The sequence below is a fragment of the Moschus berezovskii genome, chromosome 17, assembly GCF_049115385.1.
Source record: "Moschus berezovskii isolate FMDL1 chromosome 17, NW_MosBer_1.0, whole genome shotgun sequence".
Classification (NCBI taxonomy): Eukaryota; Metazoa; Chordata; class Mammalia; order Artiodactyla; family Moschidae; genus Moschus; species Moschus berezovskii.
In genome coordinates this window covers 42,435,511-42,463,337 of record NC_142476.1, presented here as the reverse complement: position 1 = coordinate 42,463,337, position 27,827 = coordinate 42,435,511, and the positions used below count along the sequence as shown (strand labels likewise).

Sequence of the window (27,827 nt, the reverse complement as noted above, 5' to 3'; positions counted from 1 at the left end):
AAGCCCCCAAAATTAAGATAGCTATCTGAATCTCAAATTTTAAAAATGGTCATAAACCTGAAGCAGCACCACCACCTAGTGGCAGCAGGCCATAACTGCAGGCAAAGTGCTAAAAAGAAATTCAATAGCTTAAGACTTAAGCTTAAGACTACACTCAACCATGGAATGCCAAAGCCAACGTGACGTGACAAAAGATGTGGTGACATGGACCAGAGCGGGTTGCCTGTCTGCTCCTTGGAGATGCCAAGGGCTTGCCTGGGGGAGAAGGGAGCTGCTTTCTTCTGGCATTGCTCATTTCCACCTGGTGGGCATGGTTCCGACTAGAATCCTGTGCCTGCCTTGGGGCTGGGGGACAGAAGCAGGGAGGGGACTGCACAGGCCTTAGCAGCACTTCTCCTCTCTGCCTGAGACTGCCTGCTGCAAGCCAGGCCCTGTGGGAGGCTGGGATGAGACTGAGAAAGGAAGAGTTTTCATTGTGTCTGGAGTCCCTCAGGGTTTAGGCTGGGGAACAACTGAATGGTTACGATAAGACACCAGAAAGGGGTTAACAAACAGAAGATGGGGTCCATCCTATGGCTGAGGCCTCCCTTGACCCTGGGCTGCCACCTAGACCCTGGCCAGCTCTGCACAGTTGCCGGATTTGGGCCTCACCATCCCTGTGGGATGGGCATGCTCCCCCGTCAGACACATTATGCTTCCAGCTGTGGATGGCCCTCCTGTCTCCACTGATGGACAGATGGACACTGCCTGGCCCCTCAGATGCTGTCCGGCTGCTCACTGGCCCATCCATGGCCTAGATGATGGAATCTAGGCACACAGCCTGTGACCCATCTGCCTGGGGGGGGGTCTCAGTTTTTGCCGCAGTCTTGGGAGGTTCTGGGACTCTCCACTGCCCCAGACTCCGCAGGACCCCAGAGGTGGTGAGGAGCAGTGGCCTGGCAGGACTGGCTCTCCCCGCACCCCCAGCGGCTGCACACCTGCATGTCGGGCCTCAGAAACGAGAGGCAGCTGACCAGAGCATGTTGGTGTCTTTGTGCATTGTGACCCCCGCCCCAAGACTTTACAGCGGCTGGAAGCTGCCCTGTCCGAGTGATGGCCTCACCTCAGACCATTGCATCAGGGGACTTACTAGTCATCTCTCCCATCCTCACCCCAGATCTGAGCTCAGGGGCAGGCAGCAGGGGTGGTCAGTTGGGGGAGTGGACAGCAGAGACAATGGGCAGCCGGCCCCCTGCCAGGCCCCTCTTCCACAGGCCTGGGAGGGTCCGGCCCACCCGGCCCACTTTGCCTGATCAGATATTCCCGGCCAAGCTCCCGCACAAACACAAACACAGGATGTGCCTGGCTGGCTTGCCTGCTTTTTCCAGCAGGGCCTGAGGAAACCAGGGGAAGTTCTTAACCAAACTCCGAGGCCCCCATGAGACAATGGGAGGCAGTAAGTTTAGCTGTGAACCCAGGCGGGGTGCAGGTTCCACAAACCACGGGTTTGTCGCAGGTGGGAAACGCGGAGGGAGAGAACAATGCCCGGGTCTAGAGTCTGGGTCCAGGCTGGCCCACAACTCAGTCCTGAGTCCTCTGGCTGTGGCAGGGGAGGCCCGTGGGTCTGGGGAGGGGGCTGGGCTCGCTCTCACGCGGTGAGAACAGGGGCACAGAAGTGCCTGCAGGCTTGGTGGGGACTGTGGCCACTCCCCAGACTTGGGGGTTCTTTTTCTCAGACTCCCGATTCTAGTCTTGACAGGTGGCATTGCCACCCTCTGCATCCCTGGGGGAAGGCAGTCCCTCGGTTCATGACCCCCTGGGATCCCCTGCGCGTGATGCCAGTCCCTCTGCCCCCTGCACTGCCCCTCCTCTGCTGATCTTTCCTCTTAAGTGCCCCCATGTCCCTGCTGGCGTCCACACCTCCCGGCTCTCTCCTGTTCATTCTCCCTACGGTCCAAATGTTTGGATATGCTCCATCAGAGCTGCAGCCCACTGCTGCAGGGGGGATGCTCACTACCCCTCCCAGCCGTGGGTCTGGCGGGGGGCGCCTGTGGGCCAGTGTCCCTGGCTGCTTCCTAGGGTGCCCCCACCAAGGACCACCCTCCTGCCTCACCTGTCTGGCCCTGTCTCATCTTCCCCAACCTCACAGGGATGGGTGGGTGTGCAGGGACAGGAAGCAGAGACCTGCCTGGGGCTTGCGGCTGGGCCTGGACGGACCTCAGGCTCCTGCTGGCCTTACCTGGGGGTGGAAGAGCAACGGGGATGGCCTCAGGTACTTTTCCTTAAGGGCTCCCACCGGATCGGTCACCTTCCGCTTCTCCACCCTGCTGGACAGCAACACAGAGGGTTACGGACCCCACTGAGCAGCCCAGCACTGGGCGGGGAGGGGCCGTAGTCCCTGCCCCTCCTGGTACCCACCTGTGCCCCATCGGTCACACGGTGGGGGCCTCACCTCAGTGTCCAACTTCCACGGGCCCTGTGACCACGTCTCACCTGATGCCGTAAGGACAGTCTGGGACCCGGCTGTGCACTTGCCTGTCCGAGCATGTGCTCCCCACACCACACCCAGGTCTGGACCCCTTCAAGTCTCCCCAGTGTCCCCCCAACCACCCAGAGGCCAGGCCCCATGCATGTGATGAAAACCTGACATTGGAGCTAGGAACCTTCCCTAAGGGTCCCGTGTGCAGCATCCTCTGCCCACTGACCCGTTTGCCCAGCGAGGGCTCAGCGCTGTTGGGGTCCCTGGGCTCCCCATCAGCGGAATGTGGGGCACACGGGGGCTGCCACCTATACCCCTCTTCCCTGTTCTGCCGAGCCCTTGGCACAGGTGCTCTATGCGACTGGGCAGGTGTGTGAGCAACCAGTGTCCGACTGGGTGGGTGTGTGAGCGACCAGCAGGTTTCTTTCCTGGGGAGTTCTCAGGGCCTCTCCACAGCAGCCAGGCAGTGTCTACCTAAAACCTCAAGACAGCTGCTGGAGACAAAAATTCCAGAATGTTCCCCAAATACCAGTACAACTGCCAATCCCAGCAAGCGGAGGAGGTGGCTGTCCCTCCTCCCCTGACCTCCTCCTCTCACCATTTCCCAACGATGCCCGCCTCAGTCTCCCCCATGGGAGTCCAGATTTACACAAGGTGGCTTGGGGAGTCCTACCACCTCCCTGCAGGCAGACACAGCTGTGGAGACTGCCGCCTCGTCTGTCCAAGGCCACACTCCCACCCCTTAGGCTCAGTTCTGCCCCTAGGGGACCTCAGGGCCTTAGTAAAGGCCCCGTTCAAACCTGGGCTGAGTCAGTCTTTGAATCAGGACCCGGCTGGGTGGTGCGGGGTGAGAGGAAGGGGTCTCACAGCGGGGAGGGGCTACTGAAGACCATCTTCTGCCTTCTCCTGCCCTCTGTGTCTCATGCAGCCCACCAGGCTGGCTCTGAGAAGCCCCTGCCAGCTGACTCCTGGCCCTCAGCAGACATGCGCCCTGCCAAGGTACACGGCTTTGTCATCACGGTGTCTCTGGCCCTGTCACAGAGCCAGCAGCACGTGGAGGTGAGAAGGGTTGGAGGGTCGGGGAGGGGATCAGCCTGGCAGTGTTGGGGTTCCTCCAACCTGGGGGAAGGAGGGTTGTGGGTACGTATCCATGGTCACACCTGGGGGGGACCTGTGGGGACACTGGGGAGTTTTGCTGGAGTCACCCCAGGACCATCCAGGAGCTGGGAGGACCGTGTCCCCTAGCCCTTGGCCAGCGTTTACACAGGCAGTTGCCCACAGCTTCAGCTGGAGGGAATCTTCTCGACAGCACGAGTGTTCCACTTGACTGGGCTCAGGGGGCAGTGGGGAGAGGTTACCCCATATCTTGGACATTTGCTGGTGTCTGTGTGTGAAGTTGGGGACCAGGCAGCCCCTCCATCAGCAGCTGTACCCTAAATCCAGAAGGCAAGAGCCTGGCACAAGCCAGGTCTCAGAGAACTTTGGGCAGGAGGGGAGGGTCGGGGGCCCTGTGGCTGATTCCTGCATCCAGGCCTGACTGGCTGCCCTGCTAACTTCCAGATGAAGGCCCAAAGCCCTGACCCAGGCCTGCAGTGGGGAGGGGAGGGGCAGAGGAAGGCTGGGGGCTGGGAGGGGAGCTGGGACAGGGTGGACGAGGAGGCTGAACGGAAACCGTTAACCTAGAGCCTCTTGCAGGCCTGCTGGCTCCAACTCGGGGGGCTTGACCAGGAGCTTGCTCCCTAGGACTCCAGTCCCACCCCTTCCTCTGCATGAGGGCTGCTTGCCCTGGTGGGGCCTCCTCCCTCGGAGCCCAGCTATCTCCTGTCCCCCACACCCAGTCCTACAGATTCAACTGAAACTGGCAGGTGCTCCCTGGGCCTTTGACGGGCATGTTCACCCCAGAAAGCCCATGAGCCACCATCACTGGCGATGGGTCTCACTTTCTCAAACCATCTGTGGATGGTGTGTTCTTAAAGAAACACCCAAGGGACCATTTTTCAGGTTTCCTGTGATGACAGCGCCAAGACCTGGCAGGAAATGGAACCAGCTGCAGACACAGGCCAGCCAGGGCCCTGGGTGAGCGCGGAGGGTGGGGATTTGAGTGGGTGCAGAGGGCAGAGCAGGAGGCTGGTCCCTCCTCCCTCCTCCCCATCGCTGGCAGCCCTGCCATCATTCCTCCCACTGCACCTGTGCAGGGGTGACCTCACCTGTGCACCCAACCCCAGGCCCTGCCTGGCCGCTGTGCTTCACATGAGCCCTCACAGTGGCCACATGCTCCCTGAATTCCCATGGAGACACACTCACCTGTGTGCACACAGACCCCTCCCACACAGAGCCATGGGCCTGTAATACTGGCCGAAGCTCCACACCTGCCTGCCTGCCCCTCCACGCCCCTCCCAGGCCCGCCCAGGGGCATAGCTCCCTCCTGAGGGCTCAGCCTTCCCAGCATCCCGGGACACATGCAATGGGGGTCAAAAACCCCCTGATCAAAGCCTGCTCAGAAACTGGGGATGGGGAATCAGTTGGCCCCTCACCAGAAGGTCTATGAGAGGGCTAGAACGCTGATGTTTTGCAAACCTTCCAGACCTTCCACCTTTCTCCCTCTACCTCCTCCCTCTGGGGATGAGTGGCTCCTCCTCTGATCACCCCTAGGCCAATAGGAACCCCAGCTGTGGCTCCGGAGAGGGGTGGGGCCCATGTAGGGGCCACAGGGCAGTCACAGGGAAGCAGAGACGCTAGAGCAGACGTAACAGCCAGGAGTGTCCTGGGAGGCAGAGTTGGTCCAGAGAGGGAGGCTGGAGACACCAGCAGGTGGGCCTCTGGGGTGGAGTCTAAGGGCAGGCTGGGGGTGGGGTTCAAGGGAGGGCAGCGGGTCTCCCAGTGGCATCTGCGAAAGGGAGCCAAGTGTGCCCAGAAGACCCTGCCAGGCGCCCACCCTAGGAAAGGGCTGAGCCGGGCCTGGACTTCAAAGCAGCACAGACCCCTCCCTGCCCAGAGCCAAAGCACCTCCTGAAGCTGCACAGACCGAGGGACGAAGCTTGGGGGAGCAGGGGCGGTGGTCCCCAGGGAAAGCACGTGAGGGTAGGGCGTGTGAATACCTGTAGATGGGGTCCATGAAGAAGGGTGATGGCTTGGCGTAGTGCAGGGGCGGCTGCTGGGGCAGCTGGGCCGGGCATGCCTTGGGCAGCCCCTCGCTGGGCCCCAGCCTGCGCTCACCGTACACGTGGTTCTTGCGGGGCTCCCGTGCCCCTCCATTCTGGCTGGCCCGCGCACGGCTGCCAATGCTCAGGTCCAGCGGCTGCTCCTCGCCAGACGGTGGGGCTGGGGGCAACTTGGGCACCGGGAGGATGGGCTTGGCCTCTTTGGGTTTGGTGGTGAGGTCAAAGGGGGACTCGGCACTGGGGCCGCCGGCCTTGAGGGCGTCCCGGGGCGACTTTGGCTCGGCCTTGACCAGCAGGTTGTGGGTGAGGGCACGGTCCGTGAAGGGGTACAGGGAGTGGGGGAGGTGGGGCAGGAACTGGAAGGGGAACACGGAGTGGTAGGGCAGCGCGCCCAGCTTCTTCTCCGGCACGCCCATGAAGCCGGGCCCGAAGTACTTCTCAGCGATGGACGCGATGGCCTTGATGGAGTCGCCCGCCGCGCCCGACGCTGTCAGCAGCTGCTCCTGGGGCGGTGGGAAGAAGTGCTGGGAGTAGAAGACGGGAACCTCGCCCACACTGTTTGGGGCGCCTGGGGGCACCGCGCTGCCCCCGAACTCGGGCTTGCCCTCGGCTGCCTCGCCCTTGCCCTTGGTCTTGTCGCGGTCACTATCCACGTCGCTGTCCAGGTCGGAGCCTGTGCCTGTGGTCGTGTCCAGGTCGGTCCCGGTGGTGGTGTTGATGTCCTCGAAGTCGCTGCCGTCTGACAGATCGCTGCCCCGGGGCTTGAGTTTGGGGGCATACGCCTCCTCCAGGTGGCCCTCCAGCTTCTCCTCGGGCCCCGCGGCCGCTGCGGTGCCCTGGCTACTGTTGCCGACGGCGGAGACAAGGGGCAGGGCCGGGTTCCCCAGGGGGCTGGGGAGCTTGGCGTCCTGCGTGTGGTTCAGGGGGCTCTTGAGCAGCGGCGTGGGAGGTAGCAGAGGCGGCCGGGGGTACAGGGATGGAGGGAAAATGCCCGGGAAGCCGGGCGTGAGCGTGGGGAAGCTGGGGGGTGCCGTGGAGAAGGGCAGGCTCCCGGGGTGCGGCCTGGAGGGGAAGTACTCGCCGAAGCCCAGGCCGGCGTGGTTGAGACCGGGGGGCGGCTTGGCCTTGTCCATCAAGGGGCTGGGGGTCAGGGGCAGGCCGGGTGCGAAGATGCCTCCCGGCGGGTAATGGTTCTTGCCCTCGCAGAAGCGCCGGTGCTTGTTGAGGGACGAGGTAGTGCTGAACATCTGCCCGCAGTCCTTGCACTTGATCTGCGTGCGGCAGTCCGCGTGCATGCGCTTGTGGCGGCACAGGTTGGAGAACTGCGTGTATGACTTGTGGCAGACCTCACCTGGGGGCAGCAGGGCAGAGACGGCGGTGTGAGGGGAGGCGACGGGGGCCCCGCACTGCCTGGGGCTGGGGCACCGGGGGTCTGGCTGAGTGCCTGGAGTGGCGTGCGCCTGTGTGTGAGTGCGTGTGTGCACATGTGCGTCACTGGGTAAGAGTACTGCGTGTGCGCTCAGGTGTATGCATGCATGTGGGTATGCACACAGGTCTGTGGGCACGTGCGCTTATGGACACAAGTGTGTCATGCATGAGTGTGTATGTTCACAAACATGTTGCACTATAACTGTCATCACACGTGCTTGCACATGCATGTGTACATTCACATATTTATGCACACGCACCCTTCCCTGGGACTGGTCTCTGGTGACCAAAATGGATTGGCAATGATGCCCCTGTGCCTCCCTTGGGGTCCCCGGGTGGCCTGGGTAGATCTCTACCCGCTTCAGCCTTCTCCACTGGAGAGTGGGCCCTGCTGCTCTATGTTCTCCTGACCCCATGAGTTTGTCAGGTGGGAACGAGGTCTTCAAAATTGCTCCCAGAGACGGGCAAAGACACGGCATGCCATCACGTGTGCAGCTGCACCCGCCCATCCAGACTCCCCACCGGGTCTCCCTACCATGTCAGCCATGCTGTTCTGGTAGAAGCGAGGAAAACAACACCCCCTGGGCTAGGCCGCCCACTTCCTAAGGTTTAAAATGCTCTAAGCTTCCTCCCTCGTTCTGCCTCCAGCCCTGTGAGCTGCTCCCAGGACCAGCCTCAGGAGTGACCGGCCTCAGGAGTGACCAGCCCCTTGTGGTTCTTAATCCCCAGCCCTGGGAGCAGAGCTCCTGGCTGTAAGATCAGAGTCTGGGGGTGGCTAGAAGGTGGAGGTGGGAGGAGAGCCCCCGAGGGGGCTGGTTCCACATCTGAGAAAAGTGAGACCTCCCCAGACGGGGACGGAAAGGCTGCTCCAGCTCTGTGCACAACAGGAGAGGGTGGCGGCCAGAGCCGAACGGCAGGCCCCGCAGGCCCCGGAGACCCAGTCTCGCCGTTTTCCCAATGGTGAGCTGAGTGTCAGCCAACCGCCAGTTTTTCTTTCTCTTCTTGTTTTCCTAACCAGTAACAGGAACACACACACACACGAACACACACACGAACACACACACACACGAACACACACACGAACACACACACACACGAACACACACACACACGAACACACACACATGCTGTCTGTCTCTCTCTCTCTCTCTGCAGGACGATTTGCTTCCTAAATGCAGCCCCCGTGGAAACAATGATTTCAGCGTGTCTCTCGCTCTCCGCACACTCTCGCGGCCTGATGTCATGCGAATCTCACTGGGAGCGCTGGCCCCGAGCTGATCGTGGTCTTTAATCACAATATCTATTTATATTAACGGCTCTGCCTTCCTGGCTGTCTGGCTTGGCAGGACATGTTCAAGGCTGAGGGGGAAGAGCACTGCCTCGTTTAATCAAATCTGCCCTTTTTGGGAGGAGGCTGGTGCAGAGGGGCTGCTGCTCCTCGGGAAGGTCTATAAATACTCTCAGGCCGCCTGCCGACCCTCTGGGAAAGAGAGGCCACTCCCTGGCTCAGGGCTCCTGGCCAGACGAGTGATACCTTGCTACATTCCCAGCCCTTGAATCTCTGTGATGCCCTCCGTCCCCCACAGCCGGGCTCCGTGGCACCTCATCAGTGGCTGCTGCCATCCTGAGCTTGGAAATGGCACCCTCCCAGGGCAGCTCCCAGTGCGTGTGGTGGGGGTGATTTGGGGACCAGTGGCCATGCCTGGGTGAAGGGAGCCTGGGTCCCTTGCTTCCCATCCACCCAGTCACACGAGAAAGGGGTCCTGATGAAATGCTGGGGCTACAGAGAGGCCTCTGGGAGACTGAGGTCCCTGGAGAGGTGGGTCCTGGTCCTATGATGGCTGACAGAGCTGGCGAAGGGAGGTGGCTTCCTGCAGGGGCTGGGAGAGGCCCAAGTAGTCCACCATGAGCTGGACGCGGGACCAGTGCCTGGTGGAGTGTACCCATGTCCTGCGGGATGCAGAGGGACCCTGGCCAGTGTGTGTGCTGGTCAGCAGTTTCTTTTCCTGTAGAGTATGCATGTGGATTGTGTGTGTATGTACATGCACACACACACACACACACACACACATACTCACCCTCAAGAAGTGCATTTTCCCTGACTGAGGGAGTGGGTGACCCAGGTGGGATGAGGGCTCAGTCACCTCTAGCAAGATAGCTGGAAGCCTAGGCTCTGGGCAGTGTGCAGGAGGGGAGCACGGCCCCAGCTACTCAACAAAGGGCTGACCAGCCAGTGAGTATGGCCTCTTTGGGGGAGCAGTCCAGTCCTGTGAGACCCCCACATTGGTGAAACCACTGAGACCCAAGTCTTCAAGTTCCCAGAGTTAGCTCCTCCCACCCCCAATATTGATGTGCTGGGACCCGATAGGTCCCAGACCACCCAGCCTGGGGTCAGCAGCCAGGCCCCTGGAGCTGCAGCAGGGCCTCGAAACACTTCACACTGCCAAGACTTTCCTTCTCTGTCACTTCCCTTCGGTTGGACACAGCGTGGTCCCTGCTCCGTCAGGTTTTGTAAGGGTGCTGTGAACTCATGTGTGTGAAATGATGGCTCAGCACAACCTCATGTGGACAATGACTCAGCAAACTCTCATGTGAATGACCCTTAGTGTGATGCTGATGTGAAGGATGAGTTGGGATAATCTTGTGTGAATGCTGACTCAGCAGAATACTGGTGTGATTGATGAGTCAGGATAACACTGGTGAGTTAAGCCGGCTGATGAGTCAGCTCTGTGTTGGTGTGAACAGCGACTCAGCACAATCTCAAGTGAGATGACTTGGTGCATTACTAGACAGAAGAATCTTCAGTATCTCCTAAACTCTGAGAAGTAGGGTCATGCTCCTGCATTGGCCCACTAGATTCCAGGACCTAACTCTGTGACTTCTGACTCCTATTACTTCCCTCCCCAGACACATCACAAGCTCAAGGCTTCTGTGCTCACAGCGCCCTGTCACGAGCCTTCTTGGCAGGAACCCCGTCACTCTCACCCTATCCTGTGCCCACCTCCTTGAGCTCTCTGCCAGAACTTGGGTCACCCATAGACCATCCCACCTCCCAGCATATGGGCCAGATGACACCTACTTGGGCACCTGGAGAGCCTCCTGACCCTGCAACCCTCCTCCCACCCTGGCGATGGCTTAGCTTCCGTCTCCTCCACTGGCAGGTCAACGGCATGTGGACAGGGGTCCAGTTATTCATGGCTGGCTCCTGCCACCCAGGTTAGCACGGGCATACAGCCTGGGGTCCCCAAAGGCTGCAGGTGGGTGGGGAGCACTGATATTATCACACCTGCTGGAGCTCTGGGCAGCCCGTGTATGTGGGGAAGGGGAGGCGGGGAGGGGAAAGGTAAGTTGCTGGCTCCTCTGCAGGACCACAGGGATCTTCACTACCCACTGCCCACCTCCAGCCACTGGACAAGTAAGCCACAGGGAGGACCCAAGGGGTGCAGGAGGGGAAAGTGAGGCCAGAGCAAGATGGATCCCAGAATGAGAGGGTGCGAGGGAGCAGGGTAAAGATAAAGTGGTACCAGGAGGCAGCCACCCCTGGGCAGAGGGATTGGCAGCTGCCACAAGTGTTTTCTGGACAGATGGGGTCCCACAAGCAGGGAAGAGCCTGAAGACTTCACCCCTTGGCTGGCCCCCAAGCACTCCCCACCCTGGGCACGCTGGGAGGGAGCTGGGCGGGGGGCTGGGCAGGGGCCGGGCAGTGACCACTCACTCACATATAAAAGGTTTGACGGTGCTGTGGATGTGCTTGTGCTGCTTGAGGCCCGAGGAGGTGGCAAAGGTCTTCCCGCAGTCCGGGCAGGCGTGGGCCCGGGCGCCCACGTGCTGGGAGCGGATGTGTCTCTGTAGGTTGCTGGGGTCCGTGAACACCTGGGGACACAGACACCAGCGCGTCACATCCTGTCGGTTGCTCCCTGTGGACCCTCAATCAGGTCACGGGATGGGGGTCTCACTGGGCGCTCTGCCCACCACCCTGAGCCTGGTCGGACAGGTCTCTGCTGGGGCAGTGACCAGCTGGATGGCCTTAGGTAGGCTGTCAGGCCCCCCTGGACTCTGGTTCTTAATAATTCCCGAGAGAACCGTGGCCCTGAGGGTGCTCCAGGCAGGCGCTCAGAAGCTTTCTGAAACTCCAGGTCTTTGCCCAGGAGTCTGTCCTGCCGTGTAGGTGGGAACCCGAGAGGACCTGGGGCTGGCCCCCTCTCCTTCCCCGTTGTGCAGCCCTGCACACTTCCTGTCTTCCTCTCGAATGACTTGGGGGCCTGTGGTCCCCACACGCGCTCTGCGTCTTGACACGGGCGGGGCCCGCACGGCAAGCCCTGTTACCTTCACGCAGTTTTCACATTCGAAGCGCTTGCCGCTGTCGTGGGACATCTGGTGACGGATGAGGTTGGACTTCCAGTTGAAGGCCTTGGGACACTGGTCACACTTGTACTCTCGCTCCTCCGTGTGGACGACCATGTGCTGCTCCAAGCTGCACACAGTGGACGGGGATCACCAGGGGCCCAGAGGGTAGGGCCTCATCCCCGCCCCTCAGAGTCCCTGCCACCTCTTGCTTGGAGAGCAGAGAGAGGCCTGGCAGCCAGTCTGTCTGCCTTCTTCCTGGACAGGGCAACTGGGTGGACCGGCAGACACGGCCTTCCCACGTTGGATGGTGGGGGGAAGCCAGGGCATGGATGGAGTCCGGGCCCTCACCCAAGACCACCCCCAGGCATCCAGAGCCAGGCGGGGCCCCAGTTCACACTTCTGTATTTCAAGACAAACCTCCCCTTGATGCTAACTTTCGGCCTAACAAAAAATGGGTCTAGAAACTTCCAACATTGCCACGAGTCCCAGAGGAGCCCTGGAGTTGGGGTGCGGCCCAGGAACCCAAGGCCACCCCTCTGAGTGCCCAGAGCATGCCCCCCAGTCAAGCCAGACTGAGAGGCTGCCTGCCACACACACATCATGGGGGTGGCGGGAGTGAGCAAGGGGTCTCCAAGCGAGATGCGATGGGGAGGCGGGCACAGCTGCGGGGAGGGGTGAACTTGGATGAACAGGTCTCCTGGAGCTCCCCCCACACCTCGGGGGATGCCCCACTTCTCCTCCTGTCCCAGGTATGACCGTTAATCTTCATGAGCAAAGCAGCAATACATCACGGCCCGTTAATTACGGGGCCCAGCCATCCATTTAGATCAGAAACGCCTGGTTCTCCAGCACCCGGCAGATTGTATCTTTTCCCCTGTTGTTAATTGTGATTTATGTGTTTATGTAAAGAAAACACAGGTCCTCTTGAGCAGCGCTTACTGCCAAGGGCCTCGGTCAGGATTTGCCCAAACTCTTATTTTCTCAGTCATCCGTTCTGGGTGGAGGGTTTCCCGTCCCCAGGGGGCTGTGGTGGGATTGGCATTTAATTCCCCTCCATCCTACAGCCAGTTAGTGACCTGATGGGGTTTCACTCTGACTTTGCAGGGGCTGCCCCAGAGGAAATCCTCAGAGGCAGAGGAGGGGCACAGGTTGTGAAGGTCTTCACCAGTCCCCGGAGCCTGGGGACTTTGGGGCCTGGTTCTCCCCCCTTTGGGTCCCCAGCTCCCAGGTCCTGACTCCTGCCTTGCCTTGGGGCCTGGGAGGCTGTGTCCGACCATCACATGGGTGGCTGGACATCTGTGCCCACGTCTGTGAAGTCTCCTGGGACAGGTGGGGGCTTCCATGGGACACAGAGGCTGGTACCTGGGGTGGGGGGTGAGGGGACCCCTGGGTGGCCCCTTCCTGCCCACGTCGACTGTCTGGGAAGGAGTCTGCATGTGTCCAGAGGGTCAGGCCACTCTAGAACCTCTTGGGCAGTGTCCCTCAGCCTGGACCTGGACCTCACCCTGGAAATGGTCCTGGGGCTAGACCCTTGCATATCTGGGGGCCTGGCCTGTGTTCCTGACTTCCTTCAAGTCTGTCCCCACAGCTCAGCCCTGGTGACATGATGGGGGATTGCAGCAGTGGCTCCAGTGGGTGCCCTGAGGATCCTCTGTGGGTGGGGAAGCTCTGACCAGGGGCTAGGCCTTTAGGGTCAGGGTGTGAGCTGTGACCTCCAACTGCCAGTTTGTGGGCCTGCATTGTCCCTAAGAGCAGGTGAGTGGGCCGGGTTCCTGCCCCCAAGGCATATCTCCATGCCCTTTAGAACCTTGGGTTTCTCAGCCTGGACAGGCTGGAGGGCCCAAGGCTGACCTCTACCCTTCTCAGGGCTCCCCCTGTGATCCCAGGGCCAACTGACCCAGCTGTCCGTGATGCTCCTGGGGGGCAGGTGGGGGCGGGCGGGGGAGGGGCTGCACCTGTACTTGGTGGGGAACATCCGCTCGCAGTCCTTGCACTCGTGGGCCTGCCCGTCACCGCCGCCACCGCCCAGGCCCTCAGGCTTGAGCTCCTCGGCCAGGCCCTCATAGAGCACGGCCCCCACAGAGCTGCACGCGTACTTCTTGTGGCGCCGCAGGTCCAGCTTGGACGGGAAGAGCTCGTCACACGCGTCGCAGCGGAACGTGGGCTCCTCTGCAGGGAGAGAGGACCAGCGTGGGGAGGGGCCCAGGACCCACCCCAGGCCCACCCAGGCCCGGGGGTTGCAGAGGGCCTGCCCCTCAGGCTCTGGCATCCTTCCTGTTCACGTCCTGTGCCTAGAGAGGCTGCCCCAGGGACCCAGAGGGACCCTAGACTCCACCATAAGAAATTCAGAGGCGTGTTGGGCCCCGCGCCGGCTGGGAGCAGAGAAGGAAGCCAGGCTAAGTGCTTTGTGTATGAATTAGGAGGAGAGACGGCTGGGCTCTGGTGCGTATCATAAACGATTGTCAAGGTCAAACAAATAAAAAGGAGGCGGCTACTATGAAGTTTACGAGGCAGCATCCTGTGGACCCTGCCAAGCCAGACAGCTCGGAGCTGTGAGTCCCGCGGAACGACCTCCGAGCCATTCTCTGCCTGTGGCTGCCTGGACCCAGCTTCTCCCCAGAGCAGGGCTTCCCTCTTCCCTGCCGAGGACCACCCCGTGTCCCCCAGGTCTGGATAGAGAACCCGCACAAATGACTCAAAAAGTGTCCTCGTGAGTGGCTGTGTGAACGCATGTGCTCCTTGTGCACGGGTATGCAGCTGTGTGTGAACGTGGGTGAACACTCCAGCACATCTGCCTCCTTCTCGGGGCACTTTTGCACAGGTGAGCAGGCATCTTTGTGCATCTGCGCTCACGTTTGTGCTGGTGTCATGTGTATTCCTGTGTGTGTGTGCATGTGTGTGTGTTTCTCTCCGTGGCTAGTATAAGAGTTTTCATGTCTGCGTGGCTTCACACTTGTACGCCTGCATTTGTGCATGTTTGTGTGTTCATGCGTGTGCTTAGTCGGCACATGTGGGTGGGTGTGTTTCTGTGTATGCATATGTGTTATGTGTGCACACATGCGTGCATGTTAATTGTACACATTTGTGTGCACGACTGCCCATGAGTTAGTGTGTTGGGTGTGCATGTGTATTTGTGAGTGCATGCATATTTGTAGGTGAATACACACTCGTACGGGAGAAGGCAATGGCAACCCATTCCAGTACTCTTGCCTGGAAAATCCCATGGGTGGAGGAGCCTGGTAGGCTGTAGTCCATGGGGTCGTGAAGAGTCGGATATGACTGAGCAACTTCACTTTCACTTTTCACTTTCATGCATTGGAGAAGGAAATGGCAACCCACTCCAGCGTTCTTGCCTGGAGAATCCCAGAGACAGCGGAGCCTGGTGGGCTGCCATCTACGGGGTCGCACAGAGTCGGACATGACTGAAGCGACTTAGCAGCACACACTCGTACATACACGTCTGTGTGTCTCTGAATGTGTGAACGAGTTGTGATCGTATTTGTGCATGTTTTAGTGTGTTGGTGTGAATCTGTGTGGGCACGTGTGCATTTATGTGTCAGAGTGTGCATGAACACATCAACAAGGACCTCTGGGCCCCGCAGCGGGCAGAGCCTTGACCTTGGGCTGGATGCTCACTGGAAGGGCCTGACCCTAAGGGGTACAGAAGCCAGGGAGCCGGGGATGTGCAGGGAGGCGGGGCACTACCTCCTGCCCCCTCCTTGTGGCAGAGGGGCCACCATCAATTTCCCAGATTGCTGAGGAGGGAGGGGTGGCTAGGCAACATGAGCCGGTGGCCAGGGTTTGTGGGGAGGAGGGGATGGACTACAGGCAGGGAGGCCTCCTCGAGACTGGAAGCTTCCCTGGGCCTGAGGATGGATGCATTGCTCCCACAGACCCCTGAGGGCGGGGTCTGGCCATACTTGGCACCCCCACTGGTGGGCGCCCAAGCTTCCATGCCCAAGGGAGACATTTCTGTGGGATCCAGCCCTGAGATGCCCCTGGCTGAGCCCCCGAGCCTTGGACAACACCCTGGGACACACAGGGAGGCAGCTGTCACCTTCCCTGGGAGTCTGGGGGACATGCATGTGTTGGAGGAGCCAGGCCCGGTGCTGACCAGACACAACCAAGTCCTGGTGTCCCAGCCCACTTGCCAACATGAGGCTGCTGTCAGGAACGGTCTTGCTCGGGGGAAATCAAGAACAAGACAGGGAAGCAGTGCCTGCTTAGAGTCTGCGGAGTCTGGGGACAATGCCCAGTCCTGCTCTGTGTGCGGGGACCTGAGCTTAGCTAGGAGCTTAGAAGGCTCTGCCCCGACCCCAGGACCTGTCTCCCAGACACAGCGAGCCATAGGATGGACTGGAGGAGGCCAGAGGGCCAGCAGGTCCTCACCAACCACAGAAGCCTGGGGTGGAGGAGGCGGGGACGGCGGCCCCACAGGTGACCCTCGAGCCAGCATCGGTGAGCACGAGACCTGTAGGAGCCTGGTGTCCCTGCTACCGGGTAGCGCCGCCAGCCAGAAGGAAAGGGACCCATTGTGGCTGTCTGAGAGCGAAGTCAGAGAAGATTCTAAGATGAAGCCCATCAAGGCCCTGGGCCAGTCCTTGGTGCCACAGTGGCACCCCAAACATAATCCCAGGAGAGGTCAGGTGGGCAAGAAAGACACACATTGCAAAATAGCCTCTGGCAGGTCTGTAAGATGTTGCCTCTAAAACAGGAGGGAGGGGACTTCCCTGGTGGTCCAGCGGCTAAGATTCTGCGCTCCGAGTGCAGGGCGGCTGGGTTCAGTTCCTGGTCAGGGAAGTAGATCCCACACACCACAACTAAAAATTCTACGTGCTGCAACTAAGACCTGGCACAGCCAAATAAATAAATAAATATTAAAAATGACAACAACAAATAAAAATAAAGCAGAAGGGAGCCTGGATGCTGCTTCAGGTAAGTGTCCGCTGTGAGCTTAGCACCTGCGGTGGGGCGCCTCCAGGTGGCCGGCTTGGTGCCCAGGAACGTTATCATGTTCCCTCCCCCGAGCCTCGTATCAAGCCCCAGGTTTTATCACCTGTACACGGAGGCCAAGGGAGGCCCCGCCTGGCTCGCCCGGGGCATCCGGAGGCGATGTGGCAGAGCTGGTACCCACCCTTCTCTCTGCTGGGTGCCTGGGGGAAGGCAGCTGAGTCCCAGTTTCCCGCTGAGGGTATAAGAAAGGCACCCTGTTTGGCATGTGCATGGTGACGTGATGTCAGTGACCCCCTCCCACACAATCCCCCACAGGGCTTCCCGGTCCTTAGAAACATGGGTTCCTTCCGACTGGAACCAAGAACACCATCTTAGAACTCAACCGGATGCCCAGGCCCCACAAAACCGCTGTTGTGGGTTTGCTCTGACTTCCTGGGCTGGAATGAGGCTGAGAGGGGCCCTCCCACCCGCATTACAAGGAAGTGAGAAATGTCAGTTCGTATCTTACTCTTTTGTGCTAAGCACGCTAAGTCACTTCAGTCGTGTCCGACTCTTTGTGATCCAAATGGACTGTAGGCTGCCAGGCTCCTCTGTCCATGGAGATTCTCCAGGCAAGAATACTGGAGTGAGTTGCCATGCCCTCCTCCAGGAGATCTTCCCAACCCAGGGATTGAACTTGTGTCTTTTACATCTCTTGCATTGACAGGCAGGTTCTTTACCACTAACATCACTCTTTCTGGACCCAAAACAGTCACTAAAGTTGAAATTTGAAAAGAAAAGAAGGGCCAACCCCACCTTTTCATAGCACTGACCAACTTATTTTTCCAGCTTGGATCTGGAATTTGGATTTATAATGAAAATTCAGCCTGCATCTCACTTCAAAGGCATTGGAGGGTGTCCTGGAGGTGATGGAACCAGTGATGGAGGGTGCCCCCCTTCCAGGTCCCCATCCCACCAGGGACCCAAGTTTGCTCCTGTCGAAGGACAGAGGCTGGAACAGGACACATCCAAGCCTTGCCCACTCATGCCATGGTGTGGACAGGTGTCCCTCATCTTCCAAACAGGTAAAGTTGGCATCGAATACATACCTAGGGCAAGCTGGATGGGGCAAGAAAGATGCACCTGGACTGCATGGTTTTCACTTTCCCAGCACAAGCAACTCCAATTAAAAAATACTAGAGTATGTCACACTCTGATTGCATTACACTACATTGTGTTGTATAGTTACGTTGTATTATGTTATATCTGTCTGTCTCACGCTGTATACAAATACGATGCATCCTCTTGACCTTTTCTGGAGAGGGGGAAAAGTTAGCAATTTTGAGCCTTTCTCAAAAGAAAGGCATATTTGAATGGAAATGATTTTCTTTATTTTCTCCCAAGAGCAAGAAGTTCTCTTGAAAGAGAAATCTTTCCCCTCTCTACGGAAAAGAGTAAAAACAAAATAAAAAGTTCCTGGAACTAATGAACCTGAAAGTGGCTTCCCTCTGCTCTGAGTCACTTGTAGGAAAACTGGAATTGAATTTCTTTACAAAGCTGCAGCTTTGGAAGAGCGCTGCCAGTCCCGGGTCCACAGGGCTGGGGCCGCCCCCGGCAGTGAACTGGCAGAGCAGGTCCCCCACGTCCCCTGCCCGGCCCTCCCTTCTTCTGTGATACCTGGAGCTCATCCTGCCAGAACCCCTGCCCCCAACAAGAGCAGGCAGCATTGTGGCTCAGAACTGAGCTCTCCTCATCTAAACCCGGGTGGGGGGCTGTGGGCCGGGGCAAATGCTCTGACTTCCGCCCAAATCCAACTAAACCGAGACCATGCTGGCCCGATGTCTTGTGTGTCGAGGCTGAGCCTTGCGTCTGTCTGAAGTTCCCTCGGCAACTTTTTGCGGCAAAGCAGGAATGTAACAGAAAAATAAATCAGTGCCTAATGGCTTCAGGGAACCCAGGGGGACACAATTATGTGGCATCTACATGCTAATCTACAGACTGGAGACTCAAAAGCCCTCAAGAGCCCACTCCAAGTTCCTGCCGTGATAAGGGGCCCTGCCTTCACTGGGACTGGGAGAAAAGATTTTTTATGATAATTATCTTAGTGAGGAACATTTTTACGTTTTCTTTCTGTGCGATTCAGAGTTAACTGAGGAGGGATGGCTGTTGGGAGGTGAAGGAGTGATCCTGACAGCCAAGGGTATGAAAAGTCAAATATTTGACGCTGGACTATTATATGCGGAAAGCAATTAGCCCACAGATGTTTGATAAATTAGGAAAATGCAGACCCAAGTTATTTAAGATCAGGCATTAGAAGAGGGACAGGAATCAAGGTTTCTATAACCTTTTGGAAGAAAGACAGGTCATCGTACTAACAAAACCCCATGGCCCAGCGTGGTCGAATTTATCTTTCTGAGTGCATTATCTAAGATTCACAGGTCTTTTCAACAATTATTTTGTGTAAAATGAGACCATCCCCCTGATACCCAGAGCTTAGCCACCTACGTCATTTTCTCGAAGGGCTGATTAAAACCAAAGTCTAGAGGAGAGGGTGGGTCGAGTCTATTTTATAGAATTGTCCTTCTCTAGAGAGAGCCTTTGGAAGAACTCATGGGCCCAAAGTGCTGCCCCACAAAGGTGGGCCACGCTTGAGGACCGAGAAGGTCACCCTGCTCCCGGGGGCTTCCTGCTAATTCCAACGCCTAGCTCCCTGGCCCAGTCAACCGTACTCCCAGGCCGTGACACTGGAGCGGTTCCTTAGAGGAACTTGCAGTTAGTGGCATTAATCATTAAGCCTTGGAGTATTTGTGTGTGGCGGTGGCGCTGCGGGGGAAGAAGGACAGGAAGGGAAAAGCAAGCCTCCCCCTTTCTCTAGCAGGAACGGAATCATTAGCACCAGAGACGGTGAGAAGCAAGGCTGCCTTCGGCTCACTTGTGGGGTCTCACGCAGAGAAGAGATGCCATCTATTCAGCGACGGCACGTAGGGAGTTAACTGACCAGCCTCGTTGCCAAGCAGCTTCCTCCAACTGACTTTTCCTCTGCCACTTAAAAATGGTTCCAGGATCCCAAAGTGAATGGGCACACTGCTTAACAATGTGGATGATGTGGATGGAGGAATAGAAATCTGAATTTCAGCAATCTGAGCCTGTATGAGACTGGGGTTTTCTCAAGCATCATCAGAGATGTGCCTGGGTGTGGATGAACAAGGAATGGAAGTGTGTCTACTGGACACATACTGTGTGACCAGCCGAGAGGAAAGGATACGGGGGACGCTTCCTGCAGTCCTGTTGGAAGAGCTTGCTTAGAGGCGCCCTCTGAAGCCCTAAATATTCCCTCTCACCAAATAAACTTCCCTTAACCTTTCTCTGGGAATTTTTGCTCTTAACTACAGGTGGTCATTGCTTTCAAACACACAGATGGCATCACTGCACTCTGTTAACTGAAACCACGACTCTGCTCTGGCACAGAGCTCTGGGGGGTGAATGTTCCCAAGCTGTGAAATGGGTCTGTTTGTTTAAGTCTTGCAGAGTACACTGCTGCTGCTAATGATAATTATACAGTTTAAAAAGAGCCCCTAGGACTCTCCCACTACAGAGATGTCAGGCAGCATGTCGTGTTGTCTCAAGTCCTGTCTGAACTCAGGCTGTGGCCCCCGTAACCCAAGGAAGGAGAAAGCAAAGTGCTTAGGTTGAGAAGTTGTTGGAAGGAATTGGTTCTGCCCATCTGGGGCCTGGGGGCTGGACCATGGGCAGCAGCTGGGGAACCCCCGGCTCCTGTCACACTGCCCAAGTGATGGAGCACCAGGCCTCTGCTCCTGTCGGTGGGGGCTTACCATCCAGGCTGGGAGGCACTGCCCCCAGAGAGTAGGCGCCTTCTTTCACATGGACCAGCAGCTCTTCTCCTGGCTCAATGTCCTTAATGACTTTATAATAAATCTAGGATGGAGAAACCAGAGAGAAAGGGTCAGCATTGTCGGCCTGGCTGCTTTAAAAGCCACATCGTGCACACCCGGCCCGCACGCCATTGACACTGCTCATTGGGGAGCCTGCCCCGCTGGGCCCTTGACCTGCCTTCTAATTGCTGCTAAGAGGTTCCCCTTCGGAACTTGGCAGGATACTCTCAGGAGGACTAGAGTCTATTTTTAGCTAGCTTGATCCAGATTTTGGATAAAGGGGGTGCAAAAGGAAATGGGTGAGGATTAGCCCCGAAGTTCCCGAGCAGGGCGGGTCCAAGCAGGAAATATCAGGTAGAGAGAGCGGCTCCTTTCATCAGAAGTGCAGCCTGGTTCCTTTTGTCAATATGTATGTAAGACACTCTCTGTTGTCAGGGGCCGGGGTGAGGTCTTCACCCCTGAGCGTGGGTTTCGATGTTTATGAAAGTGGCCATGAAGACAGACGGTGGTCCTGTGTGCCAGGTCAGCAGGTGTGAGTCTCAGATGAGTTTGTACATCTCCCACGGGGGGAGTTGGAGGGGAGTCTGCGCCAGCCACAAGCTCGGTGCCAGCAGCTGTGGATGTCTGAGATCAGGGATACCTCTGAAAACAGAGAGGGGTCAGGTGGGGCTCAGGGTAGAGTCTGTAGCCTGGAGCAAGCTCTGAGGGATGAACATCCAGCGTCAATACTCTGAGCAGCCCCGTAGCTTGCCAAGGTGTCCCCTGAAAAAGCACCATCTGCAAGGTGGGTGGCGGCCATGGTCTGGAAAACTCCAGCTACTCAGGAGGGCAGCATGACCAGGGTCATCTGAGACGAGGCCCAGGGACCAGGCTCCAACAGCCTGGGAGGCTCTGGGAAAGACTGAGGCCTTCCTTGCCTTTGCCAGCCCCTGCCCAGGGCCCCTGCCCTCCATGGAGCCCAGGGAACCAGCTCCTCTGGGTGGGGTGCCCACTCTCACGAGGGCAGGGCTGATGCCAGGAACCCTGCATCTTAAATCTGGAAATGTCAGACAGCAGGTTGCATTTCTGTTAGGCCAGTCCACTGCCTCCCATGCCGGCATGCGATGTCTGGGTTTCTCTTCAGATCACAGTAACCAAGGCACTTCCAGGAGCACTAAGGCTTGGCCACAGGCCAGGGAAGGATCTGAGACCAGTCCATCTGCCTGGGGAGACCCGAGGGGCGGAGGCTTCTCCAGGCCTTTCCTACCCAAGGTTCTTCAGCACCACCTTCTGGTGGAGGACCTGGTGGTTGGGTGTCGGGCTGGACATGGTTCAGGCACCCCAGGGACTGACCTGGGCACTGCCTGCTCACCTTCCCCCATGCCCCGGGGAAACATCTGGAAGGCTGAGTTTGTCCCCTTTTGTGGGGCCCCTTTCCCTTCTCCCCAGTACAAGCTGTGGATCCATCTAGCTGTGGATGCCCTCACAGATCACCAGTTTCAACTAACTCCAGAATGACACCAATGTGCTCTCAAAGGGACAACAGAGCCACAAGGCGTCCCCAAATTCCCTGCTGAACATGTGGATGGTGGAATGTAACCAGTAGAAGAAGTACACACATGTACAGGTGTCTTATCAATATGTACTTGCTAGTAATTTCATTTGGCAACTATTCCCTGGCACATCGCTAAAATAAGGATGAGATTTTTAAAATGGAGACTAGGCTTCCCAGGTAGCACAGTGGTAAAGAATTTTTCTGCCAGTGCAGAAGGGGCAGGAGATGTGGGTTTAATCTCTGGGTTGGGAAGATCCCCTGGAGTAGGAAGTGGTGCCCCACTCCAGTATTCTTGCTTGGGAAATCCCATGGACAGTGGAGCCTGGTGGATTACAGTACATGGGGCGACAAAGAATCGGACATGACTGAGCAACAGCACAGCACAGAAACTGTACCAATTACCTTCTGTAGTTAAATCAATTGATATTAAACTCCCAGTTTTGTATTATTTTATCTAAAATATTACACAGTGCTCACAGACTTAGAGAAAGAACTTATGGTTTTCAGGGGTGAAGGATGGGGGAAAGGGATATTTAGGGAACTTGGGATGGACATGCACACACTGCTAAATTAAAAATGGATAACCAGCAAGGTCCTATTGTACAGCACATGGAACTCTGCTCAACTGTCACGTGGCAGCCTGGCTGGGAGGGGAGTTTGGGGGAGAATAGATATATGTATATGTATGGCTGAATCCCTTCACTGTCCATCTGAAACGCTCACAACATTGTTAATTGGCTACACTCCAATACAAAATATAAAGTTTAAAAGAAATTACACAGTGGCTGAAATAATTTTTTTTTAAAGTCAGACTCCAGCCACTGTATTTTAGAATCAGACCCAGAGTGTATCTCATGCTGGAACAAAGCCGGGATGAGCCCCTGACCCATCCCACCGCCGGGAGTCACGTTTTAATGCACAGGCGTAATCGCACTCTCATCCCAGCGGTGAGCCAACGCATCCAGCAAGTGCAGGCTTAGTGCGCCCGCCGGCCGCTGTGTCCCTGCGCGCAGGCTGGGGCCGGCCGACTGCCGATGGCTTCCCGAGGGTCCCCGTTAGAGGGCAATGTGGACCCGCCCGCAGCCTCCTCCCTGGCTAGGCCTGCGCCCCGCGAGGGCCCGGAACGTGAGAGGCCGGCGGCGCGCTCTGACCTGTGTCCCCAGATGCTGGACTTCTGCTCCCGCCGGGCTTCCGGGGCTGACGCGGCTCACCGCCCCGCCTCCGCCTCCGGCTCTGTGTCCCCCTCCGACCCCTTTTGAGGGCCACCCACCCTTCCAGGACCCCTAATCCCCCCTCCCCAGAGGGCCACCAGATCTCTCGGGGGACCCCACCCGCCTTCTAGGGTCGCTGGACTCCCTCCCCTCCCTCCCCCGAACTCCTCCAAGGGCCAGGGACCTGCAGACATCCCCCTCCCACCTCCGAACTGGGAGTCTGCTCTGGTCTCATCCCCAACGCCCTTCACCTCCTGCCTGCCCTCCAGGACTGCCTGATCTTCTGAGACGCCCCCTCGCTCCCCGCTCCCACCCCACCGTGCACACCCACCCCGTCCCAGCTCCGAGAGCTGCGGACTCAGTCCTCGGACCCCCTTGGAGGGAACCGACCCTTCCCAGCCTCCGGCAAGGAAGGCAGTTCCGTGTGCGGCGGGCGCCCCCTACCCAGTCCCCTCCTCGGGCCAGACCGTGGCCCCGGCGCCTGGAGGGGGCGCGGGCACCGGACACGCAGCGGGCCAGCAGTCGGCCCGGGCCGCCGGGGCTTTGAGCGGCTAGACTGAGTTAATAGCTATTAGAGTTGCTCGCCGAGCCTGCGGCCGGACTGGGGGCAGCGAGTGTCCCCGACCTGCCTCCACCAGGAGGAAGGGGCGCAGCTGTGAACGGGGAAAGCGCAGGAACTTTCCCAAACTCAGCCGGTCCGCCTTGCCTTCGCTAAGGGCAACCGGGCTCCGCGGATCCGCCCGGGTCCACACAAAGGCGGCAGGCACTTTTATGACCTGTTCCCAGTAGCACAAAGGCCTTATCTTCCTGGTCTGCGGGGTCGGGCGACTTCCTGGGACAAAGGCCGGGCTTAGGTGGGACTGAGTCTCCTGACTGCTAGGGCACAAGTTGTGCAGTTACTGTACCACCGGCCCCTTCCCTTCTCCACCGGTGATAAATTATTATTGTCTGCGTGTGGTTAGTTGTGTCCGACTCCTTTTCCACCCCATGGACTGTAGCCTGCCAGACTCCTCTGTCCGTGGGATTTTTCAGGCAAGAATACTGGAGTTGCCATTTCCTGGTTGCCATTTCCTCCTCTAGGGGATCTTCTTGACCCAGGGATCAAATTCACATCTCCCGCATCCCCTGAATTGGCAGGCAGATTCTTTCCCATTGAGCCACCTGGAAACCAAATTATTATAGCAGTCCCTTAAACATTCCTGAAGTTGGTTTATCCCCAGACTTTCATTCTGTGCCCCTTGGTGGGACATATTCAGACCCCAGGGCTAACTGGGCATCAAGGATGGGCTGAGTCTTAAGGATTTTCACAAGAGGGAAACATAAGCCTTTGCCCCCGGGAGGAAAGAACCCTGGTCTCTGATACTCTTACCTTCCCAGGCTCAGAGCAGACCTGCCTTTGTTTACAGGTTGGCATCTGAGTACCCAGGCCTGTCTCTGAACAGTGGCATCCCTAGCACGGTGTAACCGTCTCGGTCCTTGGATTGTGTGGCAAGGCGGAATTTTCTGTCTGGTTTCAGAGTCTGAGAGCGGAGGAAACCACAGCAACAGCTGACTTTACTAGCGCCAATAAATGTCTGCTCTAAACGGCTTTAAAAAATAACAATGCCAAACAGAACTGATCCCGCGTTAAGACTTTGTTCAGCATCTCAGTTCTCTTTGCCGCGGCGAGACCTGATTGAACATGGGCGGCCGACACCAACAAGGGGGCCTTGGGATTCTAACTGTGTTTAGCCTGACCCTTTTACAATCTCTGGACACAAAGAGACGGCTCCTTGTAGGTGAACGGAGCTGGGACAAATACATGGCCACGTTCTCTACAAAAGACAGAGAAATTGCTGGAGAAAAACTGGACTCAGTATGGGTCACGTTCGTAAGAAAATGAACATCACTTTCTTTTCTTCCAACAACATTCTTTAAGACAAAGAAATATTTCAAATTGATAATGGCAGACAGTTTGAGTGTATTTTCTCCTTAGTGTTCCTTAAGTTTGCTTTTGTTTTTAATACCAAGTCAGTTTCGCAAGAATAGATACTATTTTCAAACATAAAGACTTTAAGTTCCACAATTTTCATTCCACCTTAATCTTAGAATTTTAAAATTTAAGTAGGTGAAAAACTCCATCTGACCTAGACGAGGTAGAAAGGACTAGATCGCAGACCACCAGCCAGTGTGTTGAATACAGGCCACAGCTTCCAGGAGCAAATGAAAATCATGAAAGTGATAAGCGAACTGGCCTTTGTTTCCACCCCCACCCCACTCCCCACCCCGATCAGTTTGAGAAACTTTAAAGGCGTATTTGAGTAATATAGGTGCTTATCTTAAAAAAAAAAAAAAATTAAGCTCTCTCCTTCCTGGATTTCAGAATTCACTTGTGCTTGAATTTGTGAAGGCTTTCGTGTGGCACACAAGGGGCTTTTCATGAGAGAAGCACACAGCAAGGGGAATTTGAATTGCTCTGAGATCTTGCTGAATAGCAAATTCGCCCAGTTGCCAGTCTGCCTTCGGAGAGAGGACGCTGGACCGAAGGCTATCCCTGGGCATTTTTCGGGGCTCCGCAAGGTGGTGAGGCCAGCACTCCTATTGCCTCAAGACCTTGGTAGGTGTCACCGAGTTTCCTCACTGCTTGCTGTCTCCAAACGCCGACCCTCTCTCTCGGAGAAAGTTGTGGACACCAGAGACCTGCGGCTGGCATAGGGATTAGCTTTGGATTTTAAGAAACAGCCCGGGTGACGCTTCAGAATGAAGCTGGGAAGCAAGTGTTTGGAGCTGCTGAGAGTGTGGGCAGGTCTTTATTTCCTTTTGCCTGCCTGGCTGTTTCAGGGCAGAAGGAAGGGGCCGGCGCTGGCTGCTCAGCATTTGTTACCACCCACAGGCTCTAGGAACGAACGAGCAGATGATCCCTTCCTCTGGCTGAGAGAGGGGAGGCGGCTTGTCACCCCTGGATTTGCCATGTCCCTCTCTTCTTATGTGTGGCTGGAGCAGCCTGTGCCTAAATCTGCATGTTCTGCCTTTACATATATATTCTGTCACCTTCCGAGCAACTCAACATTAAAAATCATCTGTATACCCCTCTCTTTCTTAGTTGCACGGTTTGTACCTGGATGTTACGTACATATTTATCATCTATAAATTATCATATTCACATATAAAATATATAATTTACAGTTAGGAAGATTTTTTAAAAATATAAATATAAATTACAGGTCACAATTAAATTGTCTTCATCATACTTAAGTGGCTTCTTCTAATAAAGTATTTACTTCCACTTAATTAAGAGGGAAAAAATATAGGTTCTGGTAAATGATAACCGGTACTGTGAATCGATACCTTGTTCTTTGCCCCAGAGATGGTCAGTGTGCTCTGGGGAGTAAAAATACAACGGTTTTCTGATGCAAAATCATTTGCTCTGCTTTTTAAATAAGTCTTTTGCAAATTGGGTAAGAAGTGCTAAAATGAATTCCTCATCCTTCTCATTTTCGAAGGGAAAATTATATCTAATTGTTTGGAAGCTACCACTGAAACGGCCAATCCGTTTTTAATTTAAATGCCGTGGAGGGAGGGATGGGCCTTCCACGACCAGGGCAGAGCAGGGCGGTGGACACGGCATAGTCATCGTTTAGAATCCCAGCCCTGGCAGGCCGCTAACCCTGACACGGGGGTGAACAGTGGGGAGGGGCTAGTCCAAATTGGGGCAGAAGAAATGAAAGCAAAAGAACACGCTTTGAGCTTTGCCCGGAAACCCTGGGTTCTTGTCCTCTTAAGTGCTGGCTCTGAAGGATGGGCTGCTGGGTGGTGATCTGTTGGCTCATCCGCTAATAAAATGACATTGTTTTAAAACGCTCTGTGAAGGAGATTAGCCTTTGTCTGCTTTCGCTTTGGGGAGATGCGGCCCCTCGCTTGTCCCGGAATGTGCTGGTGGTGGTGGCTTTTCCTGATGCCTGGCTGGCCAGCCCGGGTGGTTGGGGTGCATGTGGACCTTGCAGCCCTTCCGAGGAATGCTGGGGGTCCAGCCCCTGAGTCGTGCTCCCCAGTGTGTGCGAGTGACCCCAGTATCATGTTGCACCATCTTCAGCTGCACTGGCCACCTGACATCCGGCCACCAACATCTTTGCCCTGTCGAGGCGAGGTGGGAACAGGAGAAGGAGCCGGGCTGTGTGCTGGCCTCTTCTGGCCTTTGCTTGCTCTGGTGGGCACTTTATTTCCAAGCGCTTGTTTTCTTTCTATCACTAAAACAAATCCAGGACTTCGCTGGTTGTCCAGGGGTTGGGAATCCATCTTCCAATGCAGGGGACAGGGGTTTGATCCCTGGTTCAGGAAGATTCCACATGCTGGGGAGTAGCTAAGCCCATGCACCACAACCACTGAGCCTATGCTCTGGAGCCGCAACTACTGAACCCACACGCAGCAAATACCGAAGCCCACGTGCCTATAACCCGTGCTCCACAACAAGAGAAGCCACCACAATGAGACTCACAACCAGAGAGAAGCCGCCACTTGGCGCAACTAGAGAAAACCTGTGCACAGCAGTGGAGACCCAGCACAGCCAAAACAAATAAATTAATAAAATAAATACACAAAGCAAATCCAAGAACAGATCCTGTCCATGTCTCCTGAGACATCTGAAACCAACTTGCTTGCTTATCATGGTGGGAGAAAGAGCCACCCAAGGGAAACCTGAGAGTCTCGAGTTTTCCAAAATAAAAGTGGGAGTTGGAGGATGCTGGGGGCAGGGGAGGGCCGTGAAGTCCCTGGGGAGAGTAGGCGAGGGTGTTCCCTTCCAGGGTGAATCAAGGCACCAGGGGAATCCTTGCCTTCCTCTCCTGCTAAGCTGGGAAGGTGAACCAGGCACCCCGGGTTCTATGC

General features: G+C 56.7%; 1 protein-coding gene across 6 annotated transcripts in view; it reads right to left on the bottom strand.

The window, feature by feature from the left end:
- The window catches only part of PRDM16 (PR/SET domain 16), a 338,380-nt gene that overhangs the window by 24,981 nt on the left and 285,572 nt on the right, over positions 1–27,827 (bottom strand). For 4 of the 6 annotated variants that reach the window (XM_055419405.2, XM_055419407.2, XM_055419409.2 and 1 more), the window contains 6 exons: positions 20,160–20,262; positions 13,350–13,563; positions 11,374–11,521; positions 10,767–10,920; positions 5,557–6,970; positions 2,219–2,306 (listed from right to left, as the gene is read on the bottom strand). In XM_055419405.2, coding sequence (XP_055275380.2) covers positions 2,219–2,306; positions 5,557–6,970; positions 10,767–10,920; positions 11,374–11,521; positions 13,350–13,563; positions 20,160–20,262 — 2,121 coding nt within the window. The remainder of the gene's footprint in view (positions 1–2,218; positions 2,307–5,556; positions 6,971–10,766; positions 10,921–11,373; positions 11,522–13,349; positions 13,564–20,159; positions 20,263–27,827) is intronic. The other 2 variants (XM_055419408.2, XM_055419412.2) reach the window with 1 other exon arrangement.